The sequence below is a fragment of the Corythoichthys intestinalis genome, chromosome 12 (assembly GCF_030265065.1).
Source record: "Corythoichthys intestinalis isolate RoL2023-P3 chromosome 12, ASM3026506v1, whole genome shotgun sequence".
NCBI lineage: Eukaryota > Metazoa > Chordata > Actinopteri > Syngnathiformes > Syngnathidae > Corythoichthys > Corythoichthys intestinalis.
Genome location: NC_080406.1, coordinates 43,109,370 through 43,135,612, shown reverse-complemented (window position 1 = coordinate 43,135,612; position 26,243 = coordinate 43,109,370). Strand labels below are relative to the sequence as shown.

General features: G+C 39.8%; 1 protein-coding gene across 1 annotated transcript; it reads left to right on the top strand.

Moving 5' to 3' along the window:
* Window positions 1-1,857: 1,857 nt before the first annotated feature.
* On the top strand, window positions 1,858-25,784 carry LOC130927199 (KAT8 regulatory NSL complex subunit 1-like protein). Its single transcript, XM_057852850.1, has 14 exons — window positions 1,858-2,063; window positions 5,249-5,359; window positions 7,084-7,228; window positions 7,355-7,507; window positions 7,707-7,807; window positions 8,284-8,443; window positions 13,375-13,474; window positions 16,501-16,641; window positions 23,416-23,480; window positions 23,653-23,708; window positions 23,791-23,845; window positions 23,939-24,051; window positions 24,834-24,954; window positions 25,540-25,784. Coding segments are annotated over exons 1-14 (1,446 nt in total). The 5' UTR covers window positions 1,858-2,061; the 3' UTR covers window positions 25,663-25,784.
* Window positions 25,785-26,243: the final 459 nt, after the last annotated feature.

The window sequence follows — 26,243 nt, the reverse complement described above, 5'->3', positions numbered from 1 at the left end:
AAGAAGTAGTGAGTCACGATAACTAATTACTTTTTTAAAGTAATGTGCCCAACACTGGTCATGACCATACCATTTATTTAGCAATTGGGAAAAATACTTGGATAAAAAGAATATCCTGTAAAAATATTGGCGTAGAGAGACTGAAATTCTGCGTCTCTCTTCGTCGCATTTTCCTCAATGGGCTGGATTCTAAATCAGATGAAACCATGATCCTGCCGACGTCATCCTCCTGTTGGGGACGCTAGAGCCCTATAGACCCCAATCACGTGACGTCACAACTCCGCCCCCCTGACTGGTGCCGCCATATTGTCCGTCAGCTCATCGTGTTTACATATTACCGCTCCGTACATTCCTCCTATTACTGCGTGTTTTTCTGCTTGTCTAAGGAATCACCGCCTAGTAAACGAACCCAAAAACCTTCCTGACAATCGTTAACATTGATTAATCAAAATGGTGAAGGGATGTGTGGCGGTTGGTTGCAGTAACAGAGAAGGTAAACGGTCATTTTAGTAGTTGCTGTGTGCCCATTGTTAAAAGGGCAAATCTCGAAAGCAGCACGGTTTGTTTATCTCGGTCCATGATGCGTTTGTGTCGACAGCTGTTACACAGCGGATAAAACATCAATATGATGCCAACACGATCGCAGACATCATCAGACGGAGACTACGAAGCTTGTCGCCACGGTCGCCCAGCAAGAAGGTGAGTGCAACAACAGGTGTTGTGCCGAAAAATAGCCGCCCTGCTTGAAATGTCCCCCCTGACGGGGGCGCCCACACGGAAACGACTCTCTTGTACCGTGAATATGTATTATTTTACTCTGCTTGAACTAATAAATGTCATACCTGTGTGATTGTCATTGGGATATGGTCGTGAAAACCTGTAGACTAATACATTTCTGTTCAAAGATGGTTATGTGGCCCAGTCCACGATTTGTTACTAAAATACATGACTAATATTTTGTGTAATTTAATTATTTAAAACTGATCTTACAGTCGTAAATCCATTACTGTAATGCGTCCATGAAAACATTTGATGTTTTCACGTCAATAAAGCGTTATAAATAAGCGCTCCCGGCAGGAGGAACATTTCACATGGGGAAGCTATTTTTCGCACACACAGGCCCATTGTCGATCAAATTTCACTTTACAATCGTGACAACGGTGACGCTCAGCTGACCAAATGTCGGTTTATATCCTGGCCGGTGCCGATTTTGGGTACCCGACTCCTCATCGTGACATAAACTGGAGTATGATTGGAAATTTTGTGGTCTCAGGACGAGCTCACACGCACGGGACCGGACTGGACAGGAGGAAACATTGGTTTGGGCATCAAATATGGATCTGGCGACTGGACCGACCGAAGCTTTTCCAAATAACGGCTTTTATGCAACTCATCCAACGAGTTTACAGCGTCTGAAAGCACCAGGGCTTCCATAATTTGCAAGTGAATCCACCTTTACAAACTATGATCATTGACAATACGACACACAATGACGGACAATAAGGCAGCACAATACAGCGACCACGTGATTGGGATTGGTTGGTGATTGGGGTATATAATGGTAGGCGTGGCTAAACGGCAGATTAAATGACTAATTTTCCGTCATCTGCGCTTTTCCAAATTGTTGTATATAGTCAAATTGTCTCAAAATATGATTCTAATTCACATAATAATGCTATTTAAGACTTTTTTTTAATCTTGTCGTTGGCACTTTAAAATTAAAGCAAGATGTTTTTGTGGGGGTGGGGGGTGTTGGTGGGTCAAAGACAAATAAGAACGAATCAGAATAAAGCAACCCAATATTATTGCATTCATGAATAGAAAGTTGAAGATGTACAAATTCCGAGTTTCTCTGAAGGCACCAAGAGGTAGCGCCGTAGCGGAGAGAGGTGGACGTTTTTATGATCAACTCGTGGCAAATTGCCAGTACCACACTTACTGCCGAATACCCGCAGACCTACCAAACATCTTTGAAGTTTGGGAAACATCGAAAACATGAGAAAAAATCGGATCTGCGCCATTTGTATGGACCTATGAGCTGAACTACAAGCAACGTCAATCATGTAAGTCAGCGTTTTTTCTTTTCCTCCTTCAGACGTATCAATTATTACTTTGGTGACAAAAACATCTTGTTTATGTGTTTTATGCATCTTACTAGAATAGCTTGATAGTCTGACGACAAAATAAGCAAAACATATCATCTTACTAAGCGAGAGACGTTTGTTGGACACTTTGTTGAGTTGAAATAATTACACTCACTAGTCACATTTATGATACTACTGACTTGTTTTACGCACGTGTTTCTTTTTGTAAACTCAAATATGTATGCGAGTAGCCTAAATGCAGGGTACCGAAGTGGACATCAGTTCCCCCTTTGTGGTTTAAACCTCTCTCTGGAGGTCAATCTAATGAACCGATAAATACTCCACGGGTCTCTCATCCCAGGTGCATCAGACATATTACATATTCTCTGACTCAAATAGTCATGAGGCTTGTCCACTAAATGCATCTGGGTGTGGGCCAGATTTCCTTGATGTACACGATACATCCCTGTAGTGCTGCAACGATTAATCGATTAACTCGAGTATTCGATTAGAAAAAAAGATTCAAATTAAATTTTGCTGCTTCGAGTATCCATTTAATTAAAGTGGCTTTGTAATGGTTTGTTTTGAAAGTGTTTACATTTTGTTTTTGTTTTTTTATTTGGAGGATAAATTGCCTTCTAGTCTGCCTCATTTCACATGGCTGAATCCAGCTGCTCCCTGTTAAGACCAACATAAGCTAAGTTTTTGCTTGGGCTAATGTTTTTTTTGCTTTTTTTTTTTTTTTTTTTTTTTAAAATGCATTCGTAATGTAGATTATGGGTATATTTAGCCGTTTTTTGTGGGAATATGTGTCTGAACCATTTGTTAAGAGCATTGTGAAAAAATGTTAGCATTTTATAGCATTTAAGCTACCGGACATTTGCTATGTAAGTTAGCCAATTGTTCTTTTGTTGTACATAGATCCTCATTCATTTTTTAAATACTGTTTGAGGCTCAGCTCAGGTATTTTAATTTTTTATGTTTCTTATCCGATTTCTCGGTTATTCGAAGCCACTAGTTCATCGATTAATAGACTACTCAAAATAATCGATAGCTGCAGCCCTACATCCCTCCATCTTCATCGCATTCTCCTCCTTCTTCCCATCCTTCTTTCTATGAGATTTTGACGGGATGATAACTAGGCTTGTGCATCGAGCATTGATGGGATCCGAGACTAACACTCCGGTTTTTCCGAAACCGTTCGATGATTTAAAAAAAACTTTATTCCAAGTTTCAATGCCCTGACCGCCGATCGAAAAAAATAGCTGCCGAACACCACGAAGACGAAGCCACATGAAGACTAGCTCCGTTATGAGCAAATCATATGAAGTGGCAAATTTGGCTTAGCACAAGAACGTGTTGCTTTACTTCACATAAATGACAACAAAGTAACAGAATAAACACACCTAAATGATATCAGACCCTCTGTTAAAACCTGCAAACTGGTTTATCGAGGGGTCCCAACGATGTGTAGTGCTGAGGAGGTGTGTGGCGTCTGTACACCTCAGGGATTCTTTTCCAACTAATGTTCTTTTTGCCTGCTGCCTCTAGTAAGTCACCACTAGGGGAAGCCAAGCGCACATAGCAAAACCAAAGAAGTCTGGAGAGTGTGGAGTTAACAATAGTGACATCTTGTGGACAGATGAACGATATATCAGTTTATGATACTGATCTAGTTGTCAGCTCGTTCCCCTGCTGCGGGCAGGCGAGCCGGGGAAGCAGCTGGACAAACCGGCCAACGTCGGAGGAGCGCATAGCTGCCACAGTGTCAACACGAATATGGCGTAAAATAATGCTTTACTACACGGCGAAGAGGTAAACAGTGAGAGAGCTGGCATGCAGTTGTTGTGCAGCTAACGTGGGAGGATTCGTCTGAGGATAACTTTTCTACATGTCCGTCCATGATTCAACATAAGTAAATAGTCCTATATTTAAAGAAACTTTGTAGTGTTTACTTTGTAATCGCTGTATTTGCGGCCATTTTTAACACAAAGTTGCAATTTCTGATGGGGTTGAAAATTGGACAGAACACCGGGCACATGAAGAGTGCAATAAACCAAGTATAGCGCTCTCCCGGCGGGGGTGTATGCGACAAGCCGCTAGTCGTCAGCCGAATGGCATTTTCGGTGGATGATCAGCCACAAAATGCGAGGCACCTCCATATTAAATCGCTTGCCATGATCCCAGTATTTGACATAATACAAAATACGATGTTTCTTCACTTCATCGTATGTCCAATGGTCCCACAGTAGTAGGGCTTGTTTTGACCAATATCCGTGGTGAACCTTTTGGAACCCAAAAAGGCTCACATGCCTCTCCCTGGTGCAGCAACAAATTTCTGCAGCACATTTGGCTGGCATGATGCGAAAAATAAACAAATTAATCCGCAAAATCAGCTGAATCCACAGTACATCTGCATACTATAAAGGAATGCTGTATTGTGAAATGCTGAACCGGGTGATGTCACATTCGCATTCGTCCTAAACCCGAGACTGGAGCCGGAAGTTACTCATTTTCATGGCGCGAGATTCAAAAATTGAATATATAAAACGATCGTTTCCATACACATCCAATTGGTCCATTTATTCAGGAGCATAAAACACCGCGTGAAATATGAAATAAACATGCTTTGGTGTCATACGTACTTTAAGTTAAATACTCCTATACTAGCGACTTTTTTGTGTGTGGGGTGGGGGGGCTCAGGTTTAGTGTCGACAGCAACAGCAGTGTCACCGTCAGAGCAAAAACCGGAAGGGGTGAGCGCTGCCGGTCCAAGCCATTTCTCGCTGCATTTTCGGGACATAAAAAATAGCTAATACCGTACTACGGTATGACTGAAAATTTGAGTGAATTCGAAACCGTTTTCGTACCACGGTAAACCGGTAACCGGCACGTGCCTAATAAGTAGTCATTCTTTTGATTTGAGGAAGGCAAAATGGAAAATTGTGCTAGAGAAAGCGGCAAAAAACTCCAGTCCAGGTATGAAAGACTAAACAGCCGAGCGCTGGGATTAAAGAGGGTGTTGACCTTGCTCACAGCGATTGCCTCACTCCACTGTAGACAGCAGCTGGAAGGAATGAGAAAACCAGGTCAAGACAAAAGGGTTTAGACAACAGAAACCCTGGAAAGCTTTCTTCATGAACACTTTTTCAATTCTCCTCTAGGCGGGTACAGTTTAGACACCTGCAGTCCGACCTGGACTCTGACGAGACAGCCAGCAGCAGCTCTGATGAAGGGCAAGATGAGGTCAGATTGCATAGAAAAAGCAAAATGATGTGAGTATCACAAACTGAGAATACTGTAAAGTGGTGCCTTGTGAGATCAAAGTTTGATTTGTTCCAAAACATTTAAATAAAAACACACGCACAACAAACAATATTTTTTTGCCAAGATATGGTTGGTTTGTGCTTAAGTCTCTGTCTTTTGACCAACCAAGTGTGTTTGTTACATAAGTGACAAACCTTTTAAAACTCACATGCATACCCCTGCTACACTACCGTTCAAAATTTTGGGGTCTTTTTTCATTATGTGCAATCTGGTTCAAAGGTTTGGGGTCAAAGTGACCCCAAACTTTTGAACGGTAGTGTATATGGAGGACCAGGAGTGGAAAAATAAAAAATAAAAAACACAATAAAAAAAATATTAAATGTGTCATTAAAATGCTTCTATTTCAATATTTATTTATTTATGTCAATATTTATCTCAATATTTATTTATTTTTTTAAATTTATATTTATTTATTTCAGCGATATTAAAACTAGAAAAATTTTCACCAGATGAATTCAATAGCTCTGTTTGTGAAGACTTTGGTTGACCCACTATGACCACATTGTATTCCTTAGAATCTGATCACATTATCGGAAATCGGGCCGATCGCGCCATTTATCAGAGGATCGGAATCTGGCAAAAAGGATCAGATTTTTAATTTTAAAAAATGTATTTGTTTTTTTGCTTCATGCTCATACAGCCCCTCACATTCCCTCCTGCTAAGCAGTGTGACTAAGCTGTTTTTCCGAGTCACCAGTGCAGCTGGCGTTTGGTACTTAAAGTTAATGATGATTGACAGGTTTGTAGCTTTGATCCGGCCTGAGACGCCTTGATGCGTCTACAATCTGAAGTGTGCTGTGGCAACTCATTCATTGTGTAAGTGAGAGGCTGTTCTTGGCAGTGTGAGCGTCAAAGCAAAAAAACAACACCTTTTTTTTTGCGGTATCGGATCTTGATTCGGTATGGGCAGATTCTCAAAATCGGGTGACTCAAAAAGGTGTGCTAAAATATGCGATCGGGACATACATATTCATATCATACCGTTTAATCCAGGATAATCAATCAATCAATCAATCAATCAATCAATCAATCAATCAATCAATCAATCAATCAATCAATCAATCAATCAATCAATCAATCAATCAATCAATTTTATTTATATACAGTAGAGAGTTTATCTTTGAATTATTAAGATTGGTCCAAGATCACTACCCTGGCAACTGAGGCTCCACAGACGCACAACCCCCCCCCCCCAAGCGTTACCGCCATGGAAACATATTAAACGTCAAATTCAGTATCAACCGTCTAAGACTACTTATTAACATGTTTAACTATTCACTTCCCAGTCTTGCATCTTCTTGTAAAGATATTTTTAAATGAAATAAAGAAAGTTAGCCTCTAGCTAACTATGTGTTGTTGTATTTAATCTAAATTCCCACTACTGGGTTTGTCAATTTAAGGATTAAAAGGCTGTATTTATTAATTTTCTTAATTTTAAACAGTTTTTGCAAGTTCTTTTCTGGCCATTGTTTAGCTTTTATCTCAAGGCGATAAGCTGCTCCCAAAAATATATTCCTACTTTGAGTCAATGTAATCATTGATGTTTAAACCTCTTTGATAGAAAAGGTCCCTTAGGTAGAATTCTCATAAATGAGTTACAAAAACTGCCTTAATTCAAACATTTGCTGAAAGCAAACTATTTTTGTCTATTTATATGCATCTCCTTGCTCAGCAAATGCAGCAGCTGTGAACACATGTGGCTGGAAGAGAGAGCAAAAATTGGCAGCAGATGGAGTTGGTTGCAGTTACGTCTGGTTGACCTTGAAGGAAAGCTGAAGCAACTTGTGGAGCTCCATAAAAATATCTGTTCCAACAAGGTGAATGAAAACTTGTCATAACACAACTTTGAGCCGGGTATTTCCTGTAATAGTTTTTGGTGTTGGCAGTCAATGTTTTCTTGTATTTGCCATGTCAAACATATTTCTGAACTCTTTCTTTCTTAGGGAGGCGTGGTACTTGCTGAGTCCCAACCACCCACAGACAGGCAAATCCAGCAAAACCTCTTCAACGAAATGGCTGGTCTTCCCTCCTCAACACTGGACGTTGACTTGGAACAATGCAGCCCCAATCGTCTTCTTTACAACATTGAGAGACAGGTAAGTTTGTGTACTTAACTGTCAACTCGAATTCCAAGTATGGCAGAATGTGGACCATTAAGTGATTGGGCCCACTGGAAAAAATAGCTTTTTTGTCACAAAATAACGCATAAACAGTGTGGATAGTTTTCGCTTTATTATTCAAGGCTGAAACTTGTGTTTTTGCTGTCTTATGATGGGATTGATGCTGTCTTTCTAGAGTGCTCAGCTCAGCCAGATCATCAGCAGTCTGATGCCTCCTCTCAGCTTCTTGCCACCTTCAAAACAACAGATGTGGAAAGGCGGGAGAAACCCCTTTAGGTAGAATAGGCACATCTGAAAATTTCCAACATAAGCAAAAACACAATAATTTATTCTTCACTCTTTGCAACTTGTAGTCAATTTTTCCATTGGCGATTATTTCAGGTATACTACAAACATTAAAAACCAGTCCGACAAAGCTGATATCTACTCCTTGCTGGAGTCTATGCAATGCTTACTGAAAGATGACTCTTGGTTGTAAAATAACACCTCTGTCCCCATGTGACATAGCTTGATCTTTCCTTCATATACTTCCTCCCTGCTGCCATTTCAACTTCAAATGTAACTGGGAAGATGAAAGCCACACGCAAAATAAAAGGTGTCTTCTTATGCAGGTGACACAGGCTCATATTGTATGCTTCTGGTGGTTCTATAGAAATATGATCTAAGAACCAACACCTTGATGACCTGTCTTTTCATCTATGCGTGACTATTAAAATCTTGCTATCAATCAATGCTCTTTTGTGTTCCTACAGTCTGGCCGGAGGAGGAGTTTTCATGCCACGGGGGACTAACAGCAGTCTGAAGCAGCTGTACAAGTCTCAAGTGTCGTGTGTATGTGCTCGGACAAGACCTCTGATCACCCACCGAAAGCCCAAATTATTCTTTTTCGACTCCTACAATGCTATTCCAAAGGTGTGTACGCCGCTACAACGTTAGATATTGCTCTTGTGTCCTATCTGACAATACCATCATGTCCACTTGCACTTTAGAATGGGATTCAATTAAGCTTGAGAACGATAAACCGATACGACCGGATATCCGGTTTTACAGGTGAGAGATACAGATGTATCGATAGAAAAGTTACCATTCGACAGTAATTAGCCATTAAATATTCAATTACTGGAAGCAGAGATAGAATTCGACTGTCGCGAGCACAAGAATTGGCTTCTAATGCCTAGTTCAATGCATTGCTTAATATGATAATAATTTAGCTTTTACTTCACATGCTGCGCTTGTGTCATTCACCACACAGCGCACTTAGCTCGAGACTGCACGCATGATATAATATGGACAAGCACTACTCACAGTCGTGGTTGCCTCAACTTCCCATGCATTCCGGCAGAACCGCTACTAGTTGCTGTCATTACCTGATCGTCACGGGCTTGCCATAACAATGCGAGAGCTAACGAAACCACTGTAACGCACCCTCCGTAGCATTTTCTTCACAGCCCAAAACGAAACTAGTAGTGGCAACGAAGCAACATGCTAAAACAATGGACAGTGTGATCACCGACGCCAGCGACGTGCAGTCAGTGATTGATTTTCAACGCACCCAGGAAAACAAAACTCGGACTTTGAAGTGATGAAGGCAGTCAGATCTGTTCACATGGGACAGAGCTTGTGTGAAGCAGTAATGGCAAACTGAAGCATCATGAAGCAATGAGGCTTTCCATCAAACTGGTTCGCTCCTGGGCCGAAGCATCATGAGGCTTCATTTGTTCTATTGCGCCTTTATGTGGAAAATAAATGTCATGACAGACAGAGTGATTAAAATAATACCATGGCTTTGATGGGGTCAAAAGGGCAGGGAGTTGTTATGTGAATGAATGTGCGTGTGTTACTTGAAAGTACAGCCTAGATTGGGCCTAAGAAATCCAGCCGACCCGGCCCGAGCAATTAACTTTCAGGTCCGAGCCCGAAAAAACCTGAAATTGTATTTTTTTATTTGTATCCCCGACCCCGAAAAAAAGCCGAAATTTTATTTTTTATTTGTGAGGACCCAGAAGGAGGAAATGCAGGGATGCAATGCGTCAGTCAGACCTGGACAGAGCACTGCTTCGAAAATGGTTGCATTTTGTGTGATCACATTTGTGACAACACCTATGTGCATAATGATAACAAATTAAAGCCTGTCTTTTGTAACAAATTCTCCCAGTTGAACAAGACTGTAAAATGCATATTCAATAAACATTTATATCTTTCATATTTGTGTGTCTGTTCTATCAGGTGGATAGTTCATGCGTCATTTCCTTGGCAAAATGCAGCAACAGGCATTTATTTTAATTTCTTGAAGTTGGCAGAAAAGAACGCAATTTTTCTTAATGTTTAAATAGTCTACATATGTTTATGATCATAATAAATGCATGTACACAACGAAATAACGCTGGATAGGTTTGTTAAATATATTTCTGTGTGGGATATTGTGCTCTCATGGACGCACCTCTCTGACAAGGAGAGGAAAGGCAACAAATACAAAAATAAACTAAAATACCTTTAAATAACATTCTTTATTCAGAACAAACAAAAGAACCTGCCTTAAGGAGCACTGAAACAAAATAACATTTTAAAGAACACCACAAAGTCCTGCTTTGCACAAAGAGATGCAGCCCTCGAAACAAATGATAATAAAGATGTTTGACTAATATCATATCCATATCGAAATTCGAAAAGGAAATATCAGGATGCAGAGTTGCAGACTCGCGGAGAGCCCCAGAGCGTACATGTGCGCAAACAATGCACTGGCTCTCCTGCGGCTCATGACAGCGCCCTTTCTCTGTTTTATCCCATTTATTTATTTTACCCTCGTGAGGAAAAGCGGCATGGAAAATGAATGAATGAATGAATGAATGAATGAACAAGTATTCCTTAGTTTAACATCCATATACAAATATACATTTATTCTAAAAAAAAGTTAGTGAGAGAAGAAGTCCGGCCCGACCCAACCCGAACGTAAATGAGTGACATTTTGGGCCTGACCCAAGCTCAAGATCTAGGCTCTACTTGAAAGAATGATTGCTTTATTTTAGACATTGACATATAAACAAAGAACAAGACACCTTTCATTCATTTTTATTGAGGAAAACTTTCCTAATTTCCAAAGTTTTTGGCTTTAAACGGTTTCATTTTTTTTTTTTTAGATAGGATTTCTCCTGCTTTTGAAAATATTCTTTCGCAAGAGACGGATGAGGCCGGGGTACAATGCCTCAACATAGATGAAGTGTTCTCTTGGTACCCAAGTTCTTTAGAACAAAGTTTGCACTTCACCTTTTGAAAAATCAGCAAGTAGAAGAAAGACATTAAAACGAGGGATACACTGTGTTGTCACAATAATTTACAATATATATTCACACTGGTTATTATAATTCGTACCTTTTTAGGAGAGAACTGCTCAAAATGATCCCAGACAGCGGATGTTCTCTTATTTTTCGATGTTGGACAGTGCGTCCATTGCAAAACGAATCCGATTGAATTTAGGTTTGAAGATGCGAGTTGAGTGTGTCAGTGTCACCAGTCAGCTCATTGTCGTCTCGGTGCGCCATTTCATTTCGGATCACCGGCGAAACTATGTGTTAGCGATGACGTAGGAAGCCCGTCTCGTGAGGCTTCGGACGTAGCAACGTGCCTTCCGAGGCTTCGGGCGTGGCCGCAAGCGTAATCAACACATGCCTCGATGCGCGCTTTGCTGATTTTTTTTCCGGTTTACTCTGCACACGCATCGGCGCCTCGGCACAGTAGGGTACATCACTAGTGTGAAGTGTGGAGCGGTACAGAGATTGTGAGTTTTCAACCCTGAAAAATAACCCACTACAATGGTGGAAAGGGCGGCATATTCCTCAAGAAAAATCTGCCCTTCAAAAAAGATATGGACAGTGATGAGGAATAAAAAATGAGGAAGCACAGGCGTAAGTGAATGACTTTGCTGTCTATTAGATTAAAGTAATGATTATTGACCTGTCTATGCCATGTTTTTATTCCCCCAATTATACCAGTCGTAAAGCATAATTTATTATTTATTTATGATAACACTAGCAGGTTTAATTCTTTTTTTTTCTAGAACTGCTGCATATAATTAATATTTTTTGTTTGTAAGATGTTTACGTTGAAAGTTTGCACTTAAATTACTTACTTCTTGTGTTAAAAACACCAGGAAATACAGTAATTGAATTACTGCACTCTATTGTTGTGTCACTGGAGTTTTATTTTATTATCAATCCCATCCAACAAAATGACGATCATATAGTAAGCCTTTTTTTTTTTTTTTTTTTCATAAAAAAAAATAATACATAACATTGGTATGAAATTTTGTTTAATTTTGCTATATTAGAAATGTGGTCTTTTTATATGTTTAAAATACTGTACAAACACACACAACAAATAGTTACTATCGTATTGTTTTCACTCTATCAAACCGTATCGTTCTTACACAGTATCGAATCGTATCGAATCGCTCGCCCTTAAAAATGTATCGTTTTTTAATCGAATCGTAACCTGTGTATCTAGATACATATCGAATCGGCTTCATGCCAGAGATTCCCAACCTTAGATTCAATACAGTGGGGCAAATAAGTATTTAGTCAACCACTAATTGTGCAAGTTGTCCCACTTGAAAATATTAGAGAGGCCTGTAATTGTCAACATGGGTAAACCTCAACCATGAGAGACAGAATGTGGAAAAACCCCCCAGAAATTAAAATTAAAAAAAATTTTTTTTTTAAATTTTTAAATAATTTATTTGCAAATCATGGTGGAAAATAAGTATTTGGTCAATACCAAAAGTTCATCTCAATACTTTGTTTGGAGTGTGACTGACTGAGATTGTGGACAGGTGTCTTATATACTGATAATGGGTTAAAACAGGTGCCATTAATACAGGTAATGAGTGGAGCCTCGTTAGACGTCGTTCTGTTTTTTTTTTTTTCACATTCTGTCGCTCAGTTAGGTGGAAAAGCACTATATAAGTATAACACCATTTACCATTTACCATGGTTAAGGTTTACCCATGTTGACAATTACAGGCCTCTCTAATCTTTTCAAGTAGAACTTTCACAATTGGTGGTTGACTAAATACTTATTTGCCCAACTGTATATAGTTATTAGGGATGTCCCGATCGCATATTTTTGGACCAGAGTCTGAGTCACCTGATTTTGAGAATCTGCCGATACCGAGTCCCGATCCCAATACCAAAAAGTGTTTTTTTTTTGTTGTTGTTGTTATTTTCTTTTTTTGAACAAAGGTTTTAAACATGTTACTGTCCCACTGTGCCACCTTCGAAATGTGAATTATTTTTATACAAGAATAACATAGAAAAATGCTTGTCTTTATTAATGCTTCATTGAGTGAGTCTACTCAATCTACTCACACTGCTGAGAACAGCCTCTCGCATACACAATGAGTTGCCACAGCACACTACCGCTAGTGTGGAACAAGCTAAACGATGATTGACACTTCTGCATCTTTGATCGTAGAGCTACCAAGCTTTCCTAGCAGGATCAAAGCTACAAACCTGTCAATAATCATTAACTTTAACTAGCAAACTCCAATGCACTGCTGACCAAGAAAAGCAGCAGGAGGGAGAGTGTGTGGCTGTACGAGCATGAAGCAGAAAAACATTAATATTTGTTTCATTAAAAACCCGATCCTTTTCATCCGATTTGGATGCTCTGAAAAATGGCGCGATCGTCCCAAATTCTGATCACGTGATTGGATTGGGTCACCCCTAATAGTAATTGAATTTGGTCTAATTCTAAATGTACAAAGTAGCCTTTATACTTATGTACTATTTAAATCTGTAGGAAATATTTTCCTTACTTAACCTTTTCAATTTCCCACTCTTTTCATGCAGGATGCTCCACTCTTTTGCTCGTGTCGTTTCTCATGTGATTCAGAGGTCTCGTCCTCAAACTCTAGCACCAGCAGTACCTTCGCCTCTCTCAGAACGACAGGTAAAATTTGTAAGAGAAACATCAATTTAGCATAATAAATACTGACCTTCTTCTTGAATCAAAAGATAAGTTAACAGTTAAACAAATTTATTTCAACTTTCTTGTAGTACTGGATAGGCAAGTGTCATGTGTTGATTTTACCAAGAATTTGATGCCACATTTAAATTTTTGTAAAATTTAAAATAAATTTGGAAATTTTGGATTATGAAGGCTGTTTTTTTTAAAAATTAGAAACATGTCTTTAATTTCTTTAGGCAATCCACATAAGTTTTCTCAGGAGAGAGCAATGGTTTACACCAGTGGTCTCCGAACTATTCCACATAGGGCCGCATAGTCTTAGCTAGGAGTGGGAACCTCTTGGTACTTCATGATACGATACGATTTGCGATACAAAGTTCACGATAACGATGATCTGACGATATGGCGATACTACGATTATCAATATATTGGTCAGGAAATAATTCTGGGATATTCTACAAACAACTAATAAACAGAAAAAAAAGCTTCTGCTGTGAATTAGATAGTTTATCACTAGTAGACGTCCAATCCATTTGAACTGGGAGGGTGGCAGCGAATTAACATTCGTTCATTCGCTGCCATCCCTCCCACTTCAAACGGATTGAACGTCTATGGCCGCCAGTGGCCAATGAGGTAATTTTGGGCCATTTAAGGTCATTTACCTGTTTATGTTCACTTACTTCCTGTTGATTTTGGGATATTTTTTGGTTCACTTCCTGTTTATTTTTAGTTACAGAACAGGAAGTGACCTGGGAATCACCCAAATGAATAGGCAGTGACTCAAACTCAAGAGGAAATAACCTGTAAATGCCCTAAAATGAACCGCAAGTGACCTGTAAATGCCCTGAAAATCGGACAGAATGACTGAATGCTCTGGTTTCGAATGAACGTTCCCAGTCTAAATGTATTGAGCTTCGTGCACCGTCAATGCAGCCTAAGAGTTAACTGAGACACTATTATGGTGGAAGATTTTGGTAACAACTTGCTGGTTCCTTTTTATTTTTTATTTTTTGACATTGACACCTTTTTAAAAGGATATCTCGATTCTTGGCAGGAGCATATCGATAACCTTCTGGGACACAAAGTATCACGATGTATCATCATTTCGATATTTTGTCACACCCCTAGTCTTAGCTAATATTTAGTAACCATTTGTCACTGCACTTGATCAAATATTTTGAATTAGTGTGGGAGCATAAACCAAGTGAGGTGAAACACGGTAGAAATTGATGAAAGGATTGTACACCCTGCAAACTAATGATTCTGACGCATTCCTTTTTTTTCTATTTATACCAGGGGCATCAAATTGATCTTTGTAGCAGACCATATAGTAGCTGTGGTTTCTTCTGGAGGGCCCTTAGGTCTGCCTGATGATTAATCGACTACTCAACAGCTAATCGATTATCAAATGAATCGGCAACCCTTTTGGAATATAATGAATCTTTTAAAGACATTTTGACTGAAAAATTGCCGAAATCCTCTTTTTATGAGCCATTAAAAGCAAATATTCTCTTATTTTTCATTTTTATCTTTTAATTCATGTACATGTTTAAATTAAAAAAAGTGAAAGCAATAAATCTTATTTTATTTTTAAAAATAATATTTATGTTTAATTCTTTTATTTACATTTTTTTGATTTAAAAAGCACAAAAAGGAAGACTTAATATTCACTTTGATTATTTGGAACGTTCTGTTTTTTTAATTTATGGAACGTTCTGTTTTTTTAATTTAAAAATACATTAATCTTAAAAGTACAATAGCAGTAAACATTTCCTTATAATTTTCTTAAAAATAATATACAGTGGTACCTCGACATGATCCGATCGCTTCGACGCACGATCTTTTCAACATCCGAGGTAAAATTTGACTCACCATTTGTTTCTACATCCGACGACATGCTCGAAATGTGACGATCTATGACATCGCCGCAGTTTGTTTTCTCGCAAGACGGACGCACGGCAGATTTTCTTGTGAGACAAAACAACATGGGTTCCAACAATGTTAGTGCAGGTGGTGAAAAAAAGGATAAAGGTGATGCTTACCATTGAAATGAAGATGGAAATGATGGAAAAATATGTGAACTGGCTCGACAATACGGCTGTAGAATGTCTACTCTTGACGGTCCTCCTCTGACCTCCGTTCGCCAGTCTTCATAAGTTAAGGTGACAATTATTATTGTGGTAACATCGCCAAAGAAATCGCCAGCTTCGTCAGGTTTCTAATCATTTATTCCATCAACTTGTGCAACACAACACGCCTACTGTTGCCCGCAGCTGAAAAAGGTAAACAAAATGAAAGAACAAAGTCCCATCTCACTCTGTCAAGTCAGCAACGGGATGCGTTCAGGTGCACCACGCAAACACATTTGCCACATTAGAATCCGATTCGTTACATTATCACAGGTATTGTTATTATTAATATTATAATATTATTATTACAATTTTTATTCACAATTTATTTCTTTTGCTCTGTGTAATTGCTGTTTGCAATAGTACCAGCAGTATTTATTAAAGATTTAGTTTAGGTTTTCGGGCTGTTGAACGAATTAATGGAATTATAATGTATTCTTATAGGAAAATCCAACTTGACATACGACCATTTCGACTTACAAACTAGGTCCTGGAATGAATTAACTTCGTATGTAGAGGTACCATTGTATATTAGAAAGTTGAAGAGATGGCACATGATTTAATTTCACGGGCTTCACAAAATGATGTGGTGGGCCAGATATGTCTCCCCGGGCCTCATGTCTGACAACTGTAATTTAGACGTTGAATGGGTATATGTGTATATTCCTATTTCCTGGGCCATGAGTAAAGTAGACAAAGTTGCTATGCTAATAATAGTTAACAAAAGAGGTAATTTCCTGCTTAGAAATAGGTTGAATGGTTAAAAGAAGCTTTGACACACATCAACTAAACTAAACTAAATTCCTGAGCAGGAAGTGAATTGTAAACGGCAGGCTAGATTAGTTGCCTGTATTGATTCAGATCCTGCTTGTTTTCCAGGCTATAGACACTTATGCCAAGCTGGACTTGGCATGTGTCTGCCATCGATCAAGTTAGCTGATCTGGATATTGCACATCCATGCAGAAAAAGCAAGCATCGGAAAAGAAGACGGCGCACTAATATAAAAGTTGTACGTAGAAGTAGGTCCTTGTGCTTTTTACCTATTTTGTTGATTTGAAATTAAAAATAAAAACTTTCTGCTGTGGCAAGCAATGCACAGCTCTAAGTAATGCAGGGACATATTTGTATCAATTGACTTGCCTGATTTTGAGAATCTGTCGATACCAAGTCCTGATCCGATACTGTAAAAAACTAAAATAAAGTTTTAAACATAGTGACCCACTGTGCCACCTTCATAATGTGAAATATTTTTAAACAAGACTAACATAAAAAAAATTAGGCCTGTCAAACGATTAAAATTTTTAATCGAGTTAATCACAGCTTAAAAATTAATCGCAATTAATCGCAATTCAAACCATCTATAAAATATGCCATATTTTTCTGTAAATTATTGTAGGAATGGAAAGATAAGACAAAAGACAGATATATACATTCAACATACTGTACATACAGTGGGGCAAATAAGTATTTAGTCAACCACCAATTTCAAGTTCTCCTACTTTAAAAGATTAGAGAGGCCTGTAATTGTCAACATGGGTAAACCTCAACCATGAGAGACAGAATGTGGAAAAAAAAACAGAAAACCACATTGTTTGATCTTTAAAGAATTTATTTCCAAATTAGAGTGGAAAATAAGTATTTGGTCACCTACAAACAAGCAAGATTACTGGCTGTCAAAGAGGTCTAACTACTTCTAACGAGGTCTAACGAAGCTCCACTCGTTACCTGTATTAATGGCACCTGTTTTAACTCATTATCGGTATAAAAGACACCTGTCCACAACTTCAGTGAGTCACACTCCAAACTCCACTATGGCCAAGACCAAAGAGCTGTCGAAGGACAAAACAGAGACAAAATTTTAGACCCGCACCAGGCTGGGAAGACTGAATCTGCAATAGGTAAAACGCTTGGTGTAAAGAAATCAACTGTGGGAGCAATTATTAGAAAATGGAAGACATACAAAACCATGGATAATCACCCTCGATCTGGGGTTCCATGTAAGATCTCAACCCGTGGCGTCAAAATGATAACAAGAACGGTGAGCAAAAATCCCAGAATCACACGGGGGGACCTAGTGAATGACCTACAGAGAGCTAGGACCACAGTAACACAGGCTACTATAAGTAACACAATGCGCGCCAGGGACTCAAATCCTGCACTGGCAGACGTGTTCCCCTGCTGAAGAAAGTACACGTCCAGGCCCGTCTGCGGTTTGCTAGAGAGCATTTGGATGATCCAGAAGAGGACTGGGAGAATGTGTTATGGTCAGATGACACCAAAATAGAACTTTTTGGTAGAAACATAGGTTCTCGTGTTTGTAGGAGAAAGAATACTGAATTGCATCCGAAGAACACCATACCCACTTTGAAGCATGGGGGTGGAAACATCATGCTTTGGGGCTGTTTTTCTGCAAAGGGACCAGGACGACTGATCTGTGTAAAGGAAAGAATGAATGGGGCCATGTATCGAGTGATTTTGAGTGAAAATCTCCTTCCATCAGCAAGGGCATTGAAGATGAGACTTGCCTGGGTCGTTCAGCATGACAATGATCCCAAACACACAGCCAGGGCAACAAAGGAGTAGCTTCGTAAGAAGCATTTCAAGGTCATGGAGTGGCCCAGCCAGTCTCCAGATCTCAACCCCATAGAAAATCTGTGGAGGGAGTTGAAAGTCCGTGTTGCCTAATGACATCTCCAAAACATCACTGCTCTAGAGGACATGGAGGACTGGGCCAAAATACAATCAACAGTGTGTGAAAAGCTTGTGAAGAGTTACAGAAAACGTTTGGCCTCCATTATTGCCAACAAAGGGTACATAACATAGTATTGAGATGAACCTTTGGTATTGACCAAATACTTATTTTTCACCATGATTTGCAAATAAATTATTAAAAAATCAAACAATGTGATTTTCTGTTCCCCCCCCCCCCCCCACATTCTGTCTCTCATGGTTGAGGTTTACCCATGTTGATAATTACAGGCCTCTCTAATATTATCAAGTGGGAGAACTTGCACAATTAGTGGTTGACTAAATACTTATTTGCCCCACTGTAAGTACTGTATTTGTTTATTATAACAATAAATCAACAAGATGGCATTAACATTATTAACATTCTGTTAAAGCGATCCATGGATAGAAAGACTTGTAGTTCTTAAAAGAAAAATGTTAGTACAAGTTATAGAAATTTTATATTAAAACCCCTATTAATGTTTTCGTTTTGATAAAATTTGTAAAATTTTCAAACAAAAAATAAACTAGTAGCTCGCCATTGTTGATGGCAATACACAATGCTCATGGGTGCTGAAACCCATAAAATCAGTCGCACCCAAGTGCCAACAGAAGGCGACAAAAAACACAAGTAACAAGTGGATATGACAGTGTGCTGTCATTTTAATCTGTTTAAGCGGCGCATGTGCGTTAAATGTGTCAAATATTTGAACGTGATTAATTAAAAAAATTAATTACCACCTGTTGATGCGATAATTTTGACAGCCCTAAAAAAATGCTTGTCTTTATTAATTGCTTCATTCAGTGAGTCCACACAAATCCACTCATGAGTTGATGCTCACACTGCTGAGAACAGCCCCTCACTTGCACAATGAGTGGCCACAGCACACTACCGCTAGTGTTTAAGAAGCTAAAACAATGCTTGACACATGTGCACCTTTGATGATAGCGCTACCAAACTTCTCTGGGAAGATCAGAACTACACCCCTGTCAATCATCGTTAACTTTAAATGGCTAACTCCAGGGTACTGCTGACTAGGATTGGGCATCATTTGAAATTGAACGATTCCGGTTTCGATTCCGGTTCCGAACGATTCTTGATTCCGATTCTTTTAAGAGGCAGGGTAAAAAAAAATTGCATAGTTCATATTAATGTCTTAACCTCTCAATGATTTTTTAAATCACATGAACTTCTCACAGGGCTGTTTCAAACTTCTATATAAATATCAGTCTTTAAACTTGAATGAGATGTAGTTTCTTTCCACAGGAGTGCAATTTCACAAAGATGTTTATTTTTCAAAAGCTCCCGGAGAGAACATTTACACATATTCTTTTGCCATACATATACTGTACCTTAGCTGGGAGCTACGACGAAGCATTAGTATGAATTCTTCTATTGATTATAATTTGATTATCTTTAACACATTTGCTCCCAAAAAAGTAAAAATACATTCTATTTTTAATTGTTTCAATGTCCCAAAGACAAATTTATACGTCTTTCACGTTTTTTTTCACAAGATACATCTCTGGTTTCTGATTCAACTTAGCTCCAAAGCACAACGCTGAAATCCATTTTAAAGCAATAAAACTTGCCACTGGAGGGCAGTAGCACATTTGGTAAGACCCACAACCTGATTCAACGGAACGAACGGACGGGCCGCACGGCCAGGGCGTGGTGGAAGACGACCAAATGGACGTCCAGGATGCCAGGCGGCGGACAACCTAGCAGAACAACCGGGAGGACGCCCGCAATGCCAGGCGCTAGACGGCCGAGCAGAACGACCGGGACCACCAGTGCAGTGGACGATGCCGTTGAGTCCGTGCTGCTCGCCGAGCAGAGACAGGTGGCGATGAGGGAAAAGTTTACCCCACTGTCGCGGCTAGAACAGCGTCATCTCTCAGTTAGTTATGTGTAAATACATTTTTACTTTGCTATCAAAAGGTCTATTTGTCTTGTTGTTTGTTATTTTGTAAAAGGAAAACATTATTCAGATGTTTGGGATGTAACTAAAGCAAAAAATAGCTGTATTAAAGTCAAAGTTATGTTGGAAATGTATGCTTTCACAAAAAGCTCAATTTCTGTTTTTTCATCAGAAATTGGAAAATTGCTCAAACTAAGCTATTTCTAATGCTGATTTTTAAAGAATAGAAAAAGATATGAACTACGGTAACTTTTTTCCTGCTGAAAGAAGAGAGTCTAATCTTTCTTTTGGTGGGTTCCATGTTTATATAGCAATAGAACAGAATTTTCTGTGGGCCTTGCAAAATCAGTCAAAATCCAGTAAAACGGCCGGGAGCGAAGGGGGTTGCACCGGTGAAAATGGGAGTGAATGAGTTAATTACTGTTGATTTTAACAGAGGCGGCAACGCGCTACATAAAGTACGTAACTGCTCTATATACAGTATATTGGCTTTATAGACCGAGAAGTCTACTGCTTTAAGATGGCGGCTGTTTACTAACGCTGGCGAGTCCGTCATTTCGTATCTAGTTCTCTACACATGTGCTAACCCCACAGAGTCTGTCATTTCGCATCTAGTTCTATAAACACGTGACATCTACCATGGCCCGATGTAATAATACGACTTCTTCTCGTACTATTCCGTCAGACCATCCATCCATCCATCCATCCATCCATCCATCCATCCATCCATCCATCCATCCATCCATCCATCCATCCATCCATCCATCCATCCATCCATCCATCCATCCATCCATCCATCCATCCATCCATCCATCCATCCATCCATCCATCCATCCATCCATCCATCCATCCATCCATCCATCCATCCATCCATCCATCCATCCATCCATCCATCCATCCATCCACTTCTTAATCCGGGTTGGGTTCGTGGGGACAGCAGAAGACGGACGCAATTTATTGTTTTACTTAATTTATTAGTTTACTTACTTGGTTCTGATGGCGCAGCATGTCAAATACACTGCACTCTTGCCTGGTACACCAGACTCACCGCTGTTCCAGCTATTGAGTCTGGCCACCATTCACGCGGATGCAATTTCCAGGGCGGAGCAAGCCACAGCAAACAGACAGCGGAGTGGACCAATCAGCGACGGGCAGACGTGACGTTAGTAAAATGACGAGGGAAGGACGAGGGACCTGCGCGCGGAAGTAAACATACGAAGAGAGCGGAGTTTATTCAACATGGCTAGCGCGAGACAGACTGTTGTCAATGACTCGTGTCGATGTGTTTTTGGTAATTTAAAACTGATTTTACCGTGGATTGGAACATATTCTCGGCTCACCCGTTCACCATCTGTGTTGTTGTGGAGACGACTTTCGACGCGCAAGAGTGACGTTGCTCGTTAAGAACACGTTTGTACCTGCTCGAGAGGCCGTTAATGGGCTGGTTCCCAGACTATAGACCCTACCCACCGACGTCATAAAACCACGTGCTCGCTGTATGGTTCCGCCCACTTGTCCGTCATTTTGTCTCTGTATTAGCATTGGTTTCAATTGATCGAGGAATTTAAAATGCATTTCATGGAAGACCCGGTGCTTTCTGATGCCGTAAACTCACTGGATGTGTTGCATAAAAGGCGTTATGTCGAAAAGCTTCGTTCTATACAGTCGCCAGATCCATATTTGATGCCTAAATCGATGATTTTTGACCGGCTGCCTTCGCCGTCTCTGCCTGACCCTGATATTTACAACTATCTTGTCCACACAAAATCAGCCTATTCTCACGAAAGTTTGAAAAACTTTAAGAGCTTGGAGGCTTATAAATGCTACGTTGCTGGTTGGGTGAAACAGGTCCTCGTACACGAAAATTCTGCAGGAATCTTGTGCTCGGAAGGTGAGTTACGAAATTTTCAATTCAAAATCTTTTGTTCTTGCTAACATCCACTGTCAAGTCTAATGTATTTCATGTCATTTGTCAATGGAGCTAGGGCTTTTAATGTTTATATGGTTTAGCGATAGCACTCTCACGACATACATACGTGTATGTTGTCGGCGATTAGCCTAGCAATGATCTTAATTGTGGTTGTCAGCCCAAAACCCTCTAAATATATATTAAATGCATCTTACCAGATATAAAATGACTACTACATAATCTGTGGTAATCGTTTGGAGCCCAGTTTTCTCGTCGAATTGCAGCAGCCCATCTCGCTCTCTCCTCTCCGTGTCTCTCGGAATCCGGTAGAACTTCAAGTCTCTCCGTCTATCTTCTCTGTTATTGCAACCGACCGCCACACACGCCTTCACCATTTTGATTATTAATGTTAACGAGCAGAAAAACACGCCGTAAATAGGAGGAATGTACGTAGCCGTAACAGGTCAACACGATGTGTTGACGGACAAGTGGGCGGCACCAGTCAGGAGAGCAGAGTTGTGACGTCACGTGGGTAGGGTCTATACTCTCAGTGTTTGAAAAATACAGGGAGAATAGTCTGGTAGAGCCAGGCAAACTGCACTCAGCTATGCACTTGGCACTCGGCACTTGTATTCCATGAAGCCGGAGGTGCTTAATCATATTGGTCATGCAGCCACTTTTGCATTATATAGTTGTGTTGCAAATGTTGCACTGAGCTCACTGGTCACTTTTTTTTTTTGTAAAGTTGTGCCAAACATTTGAGGGCTGCCGCACCGTGTCCATGGTTGTAATCAAGTTGCAATGCACAAACACACGCTTCTTGTGGCTTCTTTTCTTCATGGTTTTCGGCAGCAATTTCTTTCCACTCGGCGGTCAGGGCATCGAAACATGGAATCAAAATTTAAAAATTCGAACGGTTCCGGGATCATTAGTGTTAGAACCAGGTCCCATCGATGCTCGATGCCCAACCTTACTGCTGATCAATGAAAGTAGCAGGAGGGAGATAGAGAGGCTGTAAAAGATGAAAAAAATATTTTTTTAAATTAAAGACCTGATCCTTTTCACCTGATTCCGCTCCGCTGAAAAATGGCGCGATCGGCCCAATTTCCGATCACGTGATTGGATCAGGACATCTCTAGTATGAATCAAATTAGCTGAAATCTTGAAGATGTGGTTATCACATTTATTTTGCCTGCTGGCGAATTAAATGTCTAATAGCTTATATTTGTTATCAGATGCAATGTCTGAAGCTTATCTGTCGGATCCAACAGCAACGTTAGATGATGGACTGGAGAAAATGGTAACACATCCGTTCAAATGTTATTTTTAATTTTTCAAAATTTATTTTTAAACTGTATGTTGAAGTTTAATGTTATACAATTCATAGTAATTTAATTGAATCAAAAAATGTTGTACTCTGTTGAAAGACTAACTGCATACACTACATTCCTTGTGGCCACTTTTCTTCACAGGGCTTGCCAGTCAGCAAAGTGGAGAAAATGTCCTCCGAGCATGTTCTCACGCCAAGGTATCGGTCAATTGTAAATAATCAACCTGACATTACTAATACTGTATGCACATCACGGACAAAGTCTCCCTGTTTTTTATAGTTGGCGTCTTGTTGACATCCAGTGTCTAACGGAGAAGCCTGAAAAAGACACTGAGGCAGGTTCAGTTTCATACTTTGGATATGAGATCTTTATTTTCCTTTGTGAAGAAACAATCATCCTCATACCTTATTTTGTGTGTGTTCTCTAGGTGGAGATTCTCACTGATGCGGTCTTTGCCCAGAGACACTTGCCTTCAGAGCTGAAGGAAAAATTACACTCCACATCCGAGGGAAGGAAAACTTGCTGCAGGCGCCCTACAAGGTAATTTGTGCTAGTTGTTTTTATGCATGTTAAATTATTTTGGACATCCTGAGAACAAAGACATTTGGACACGACTTGGGTCAATAACTGCATCCCAATTCAGGGTCTGCACCCTTCCTGTTGTTGGAGGGTCCTCCTCCCTGGTAACCAAATGGGACAATCTAACAACATTCAGTGTATTTCCTGGTTGTGTCATGTAGAAATCTAAAATATAAGAAAATAATACAAACGTATGAAGCGACCTCTGAACTGCAAATATTTTTATAGCGACAACCTAATAATTGTTTAGCACTGAAAGTCATGATTTATTTAAATATGGGGATTTTGGTTTAATATGACGTTGGGTGTTCAAATAAGAAAAAACCTTACTGTTAAAAATTTACATAAAATTGTTACTTTCATTTATAAGTCATGTCAGCACTGGCAGCAGCACGAAACACATGCTAGGATATGTCTCTTAGCCAAGTGCAGAAGTGATACGTTTTCCAAAATCGGCTCAAAATGATGAAAGAGGAGGACCCATTCTCACTTTGTGAGATGAGCATCCTCTGAGTTTTAATGGACTGGGATAGGCCCTTCTGCAGTTTTACAGTTGACATAACTGGCCTTCCAATGCATACTCCGAGTGTGCAGAACCTGAATTGGGACATAGGTAAAGAGTTAAGGGTGCTGAGGTTTGCTAGTTTTTAATTTGTTCTATATTGCCACTGAGTCCACCTCTTTTGAAAGTGGAATGTTGAGTGGTTTTCTAATAGTTTCATGCTTGTCCCACTCAATTTTAGATTTGGAACCAGATTGCGAGGCAGTGTAGGTGGGCCGTGCACATATGGAGTGGAGACCTCTGTGAAGTGGAGTCATTCTAAATTGGATGAGGATGAACAGCTGAACATAGAGCAGATGCCGGTGAGATAAAACTAGGAACTGGGAGGGATGGCACTGAATGATCAAATTCATTTGCTGCCAACCCTCACATGTTCAAATGGATTGGACGTGTAGCGCTGTCATTGGCAGCCAATGAGTTAAGGGGTTGTTTGTTCATGGAGCTGTCGTTATAATCCATAATATACGGTAATATACATTTGCCACAAATTGGATAAACACTCTATTTATACTCTTCTCAAAGCTGAAGCAAGAATAACAGTCACAAGTGCCGGACACAAGAAAGTCCATGTCTCAGCAGCTGATGATGCACTGATTGCATCACTTCATTTTGATTGAACTCAAATTATGTTTGCTGTTAAGTCTCCTCTCGAGCACCAGAGACCCACTGCAAGTCTGTGTTCATACACTTGCACACACGAACACAAGTGCAGCATTACATATACAACACACAGACACACACACACTATATAAAAATTCAGATGAAGGATGCACAATATACCGTATATATATCAATCCATTTGGCACGACTATTCTGCTCATATGAGCACATAACCTAATGTCATTATGAATTCTCATGAAGCTGTGTTCTGTCATTTGTGCCTTTAGACTAACTGGAAGCTAAGGAATTTTCCTTTAAAAATGAGTGAAGAAAAAGCCCTGCTCGACAACATGGAGACACTACGCCCTCTTATGGTCATCACGCATGCATTACAACTAACAGCAGTTTAGCAAGCGGTGCCTTACCACTTTCATTCATACATTCAATGAACATTTTCAACAATTTTCTCATTCGTGACTTATAAATGTTGTTGGTATCAAGTATTTTTCCCTCTTTTTGTGATGTCACTCTCAGTCTGTTGTAAGAAGAAGATTTCCTGCCATGAGGCCCTTGATCTGTGACCATATTGTCCCAAACAGGGCTGGACCTGGGTGAATAGGTGCCCTAGCCGAAAGTGTAGCTACAAGCCTTCTGGGAAGCCTTCTAAATATACACACGCACGCACGCACGCACGCACGCACGCACGCACGCACGCACGCACGCACGCACACACGGCGGAAAACACAAAACTGAAAAACCAGTTTCTGCTCTTGCACTCTTCTTTAAAAGAAACTGCTGTATTTTAAGCTAAAACAACTGTTGTGTTTGATAGAACAATATGTCTATATGCTGCTATAGCAGATTCATGGCACATTAACCCCCCGAACTATTTTTAATTTGTCAGTTTTACCCTAAAACCCCCCGTTTACAGACGTCGCGCAACCGCTTTTGTTTCAACCCAGCCATAAAACAAAGGTAATTAATTATATTT

Bases quoted from the DNA above. Each gene is read 5' to 3' on its own strand.
- LOC130927199 (XM_057852850.1), top strand. The intron at 16,642-23,415 runs GTAGGTCCTTGT...ATTTGTTATCAG, and splicing joins TATAAAAGTTGTACGTAGAA to ATGCAATGTCTGAAGCTTAT. The intron at 23,846-23,938 runs GCAGGTTCAGTT...TGTGTTCTCTAG, and splicing joins AGCCTGAAAAAGACACTGAG to GTGGAGATTCTCACTGATGC.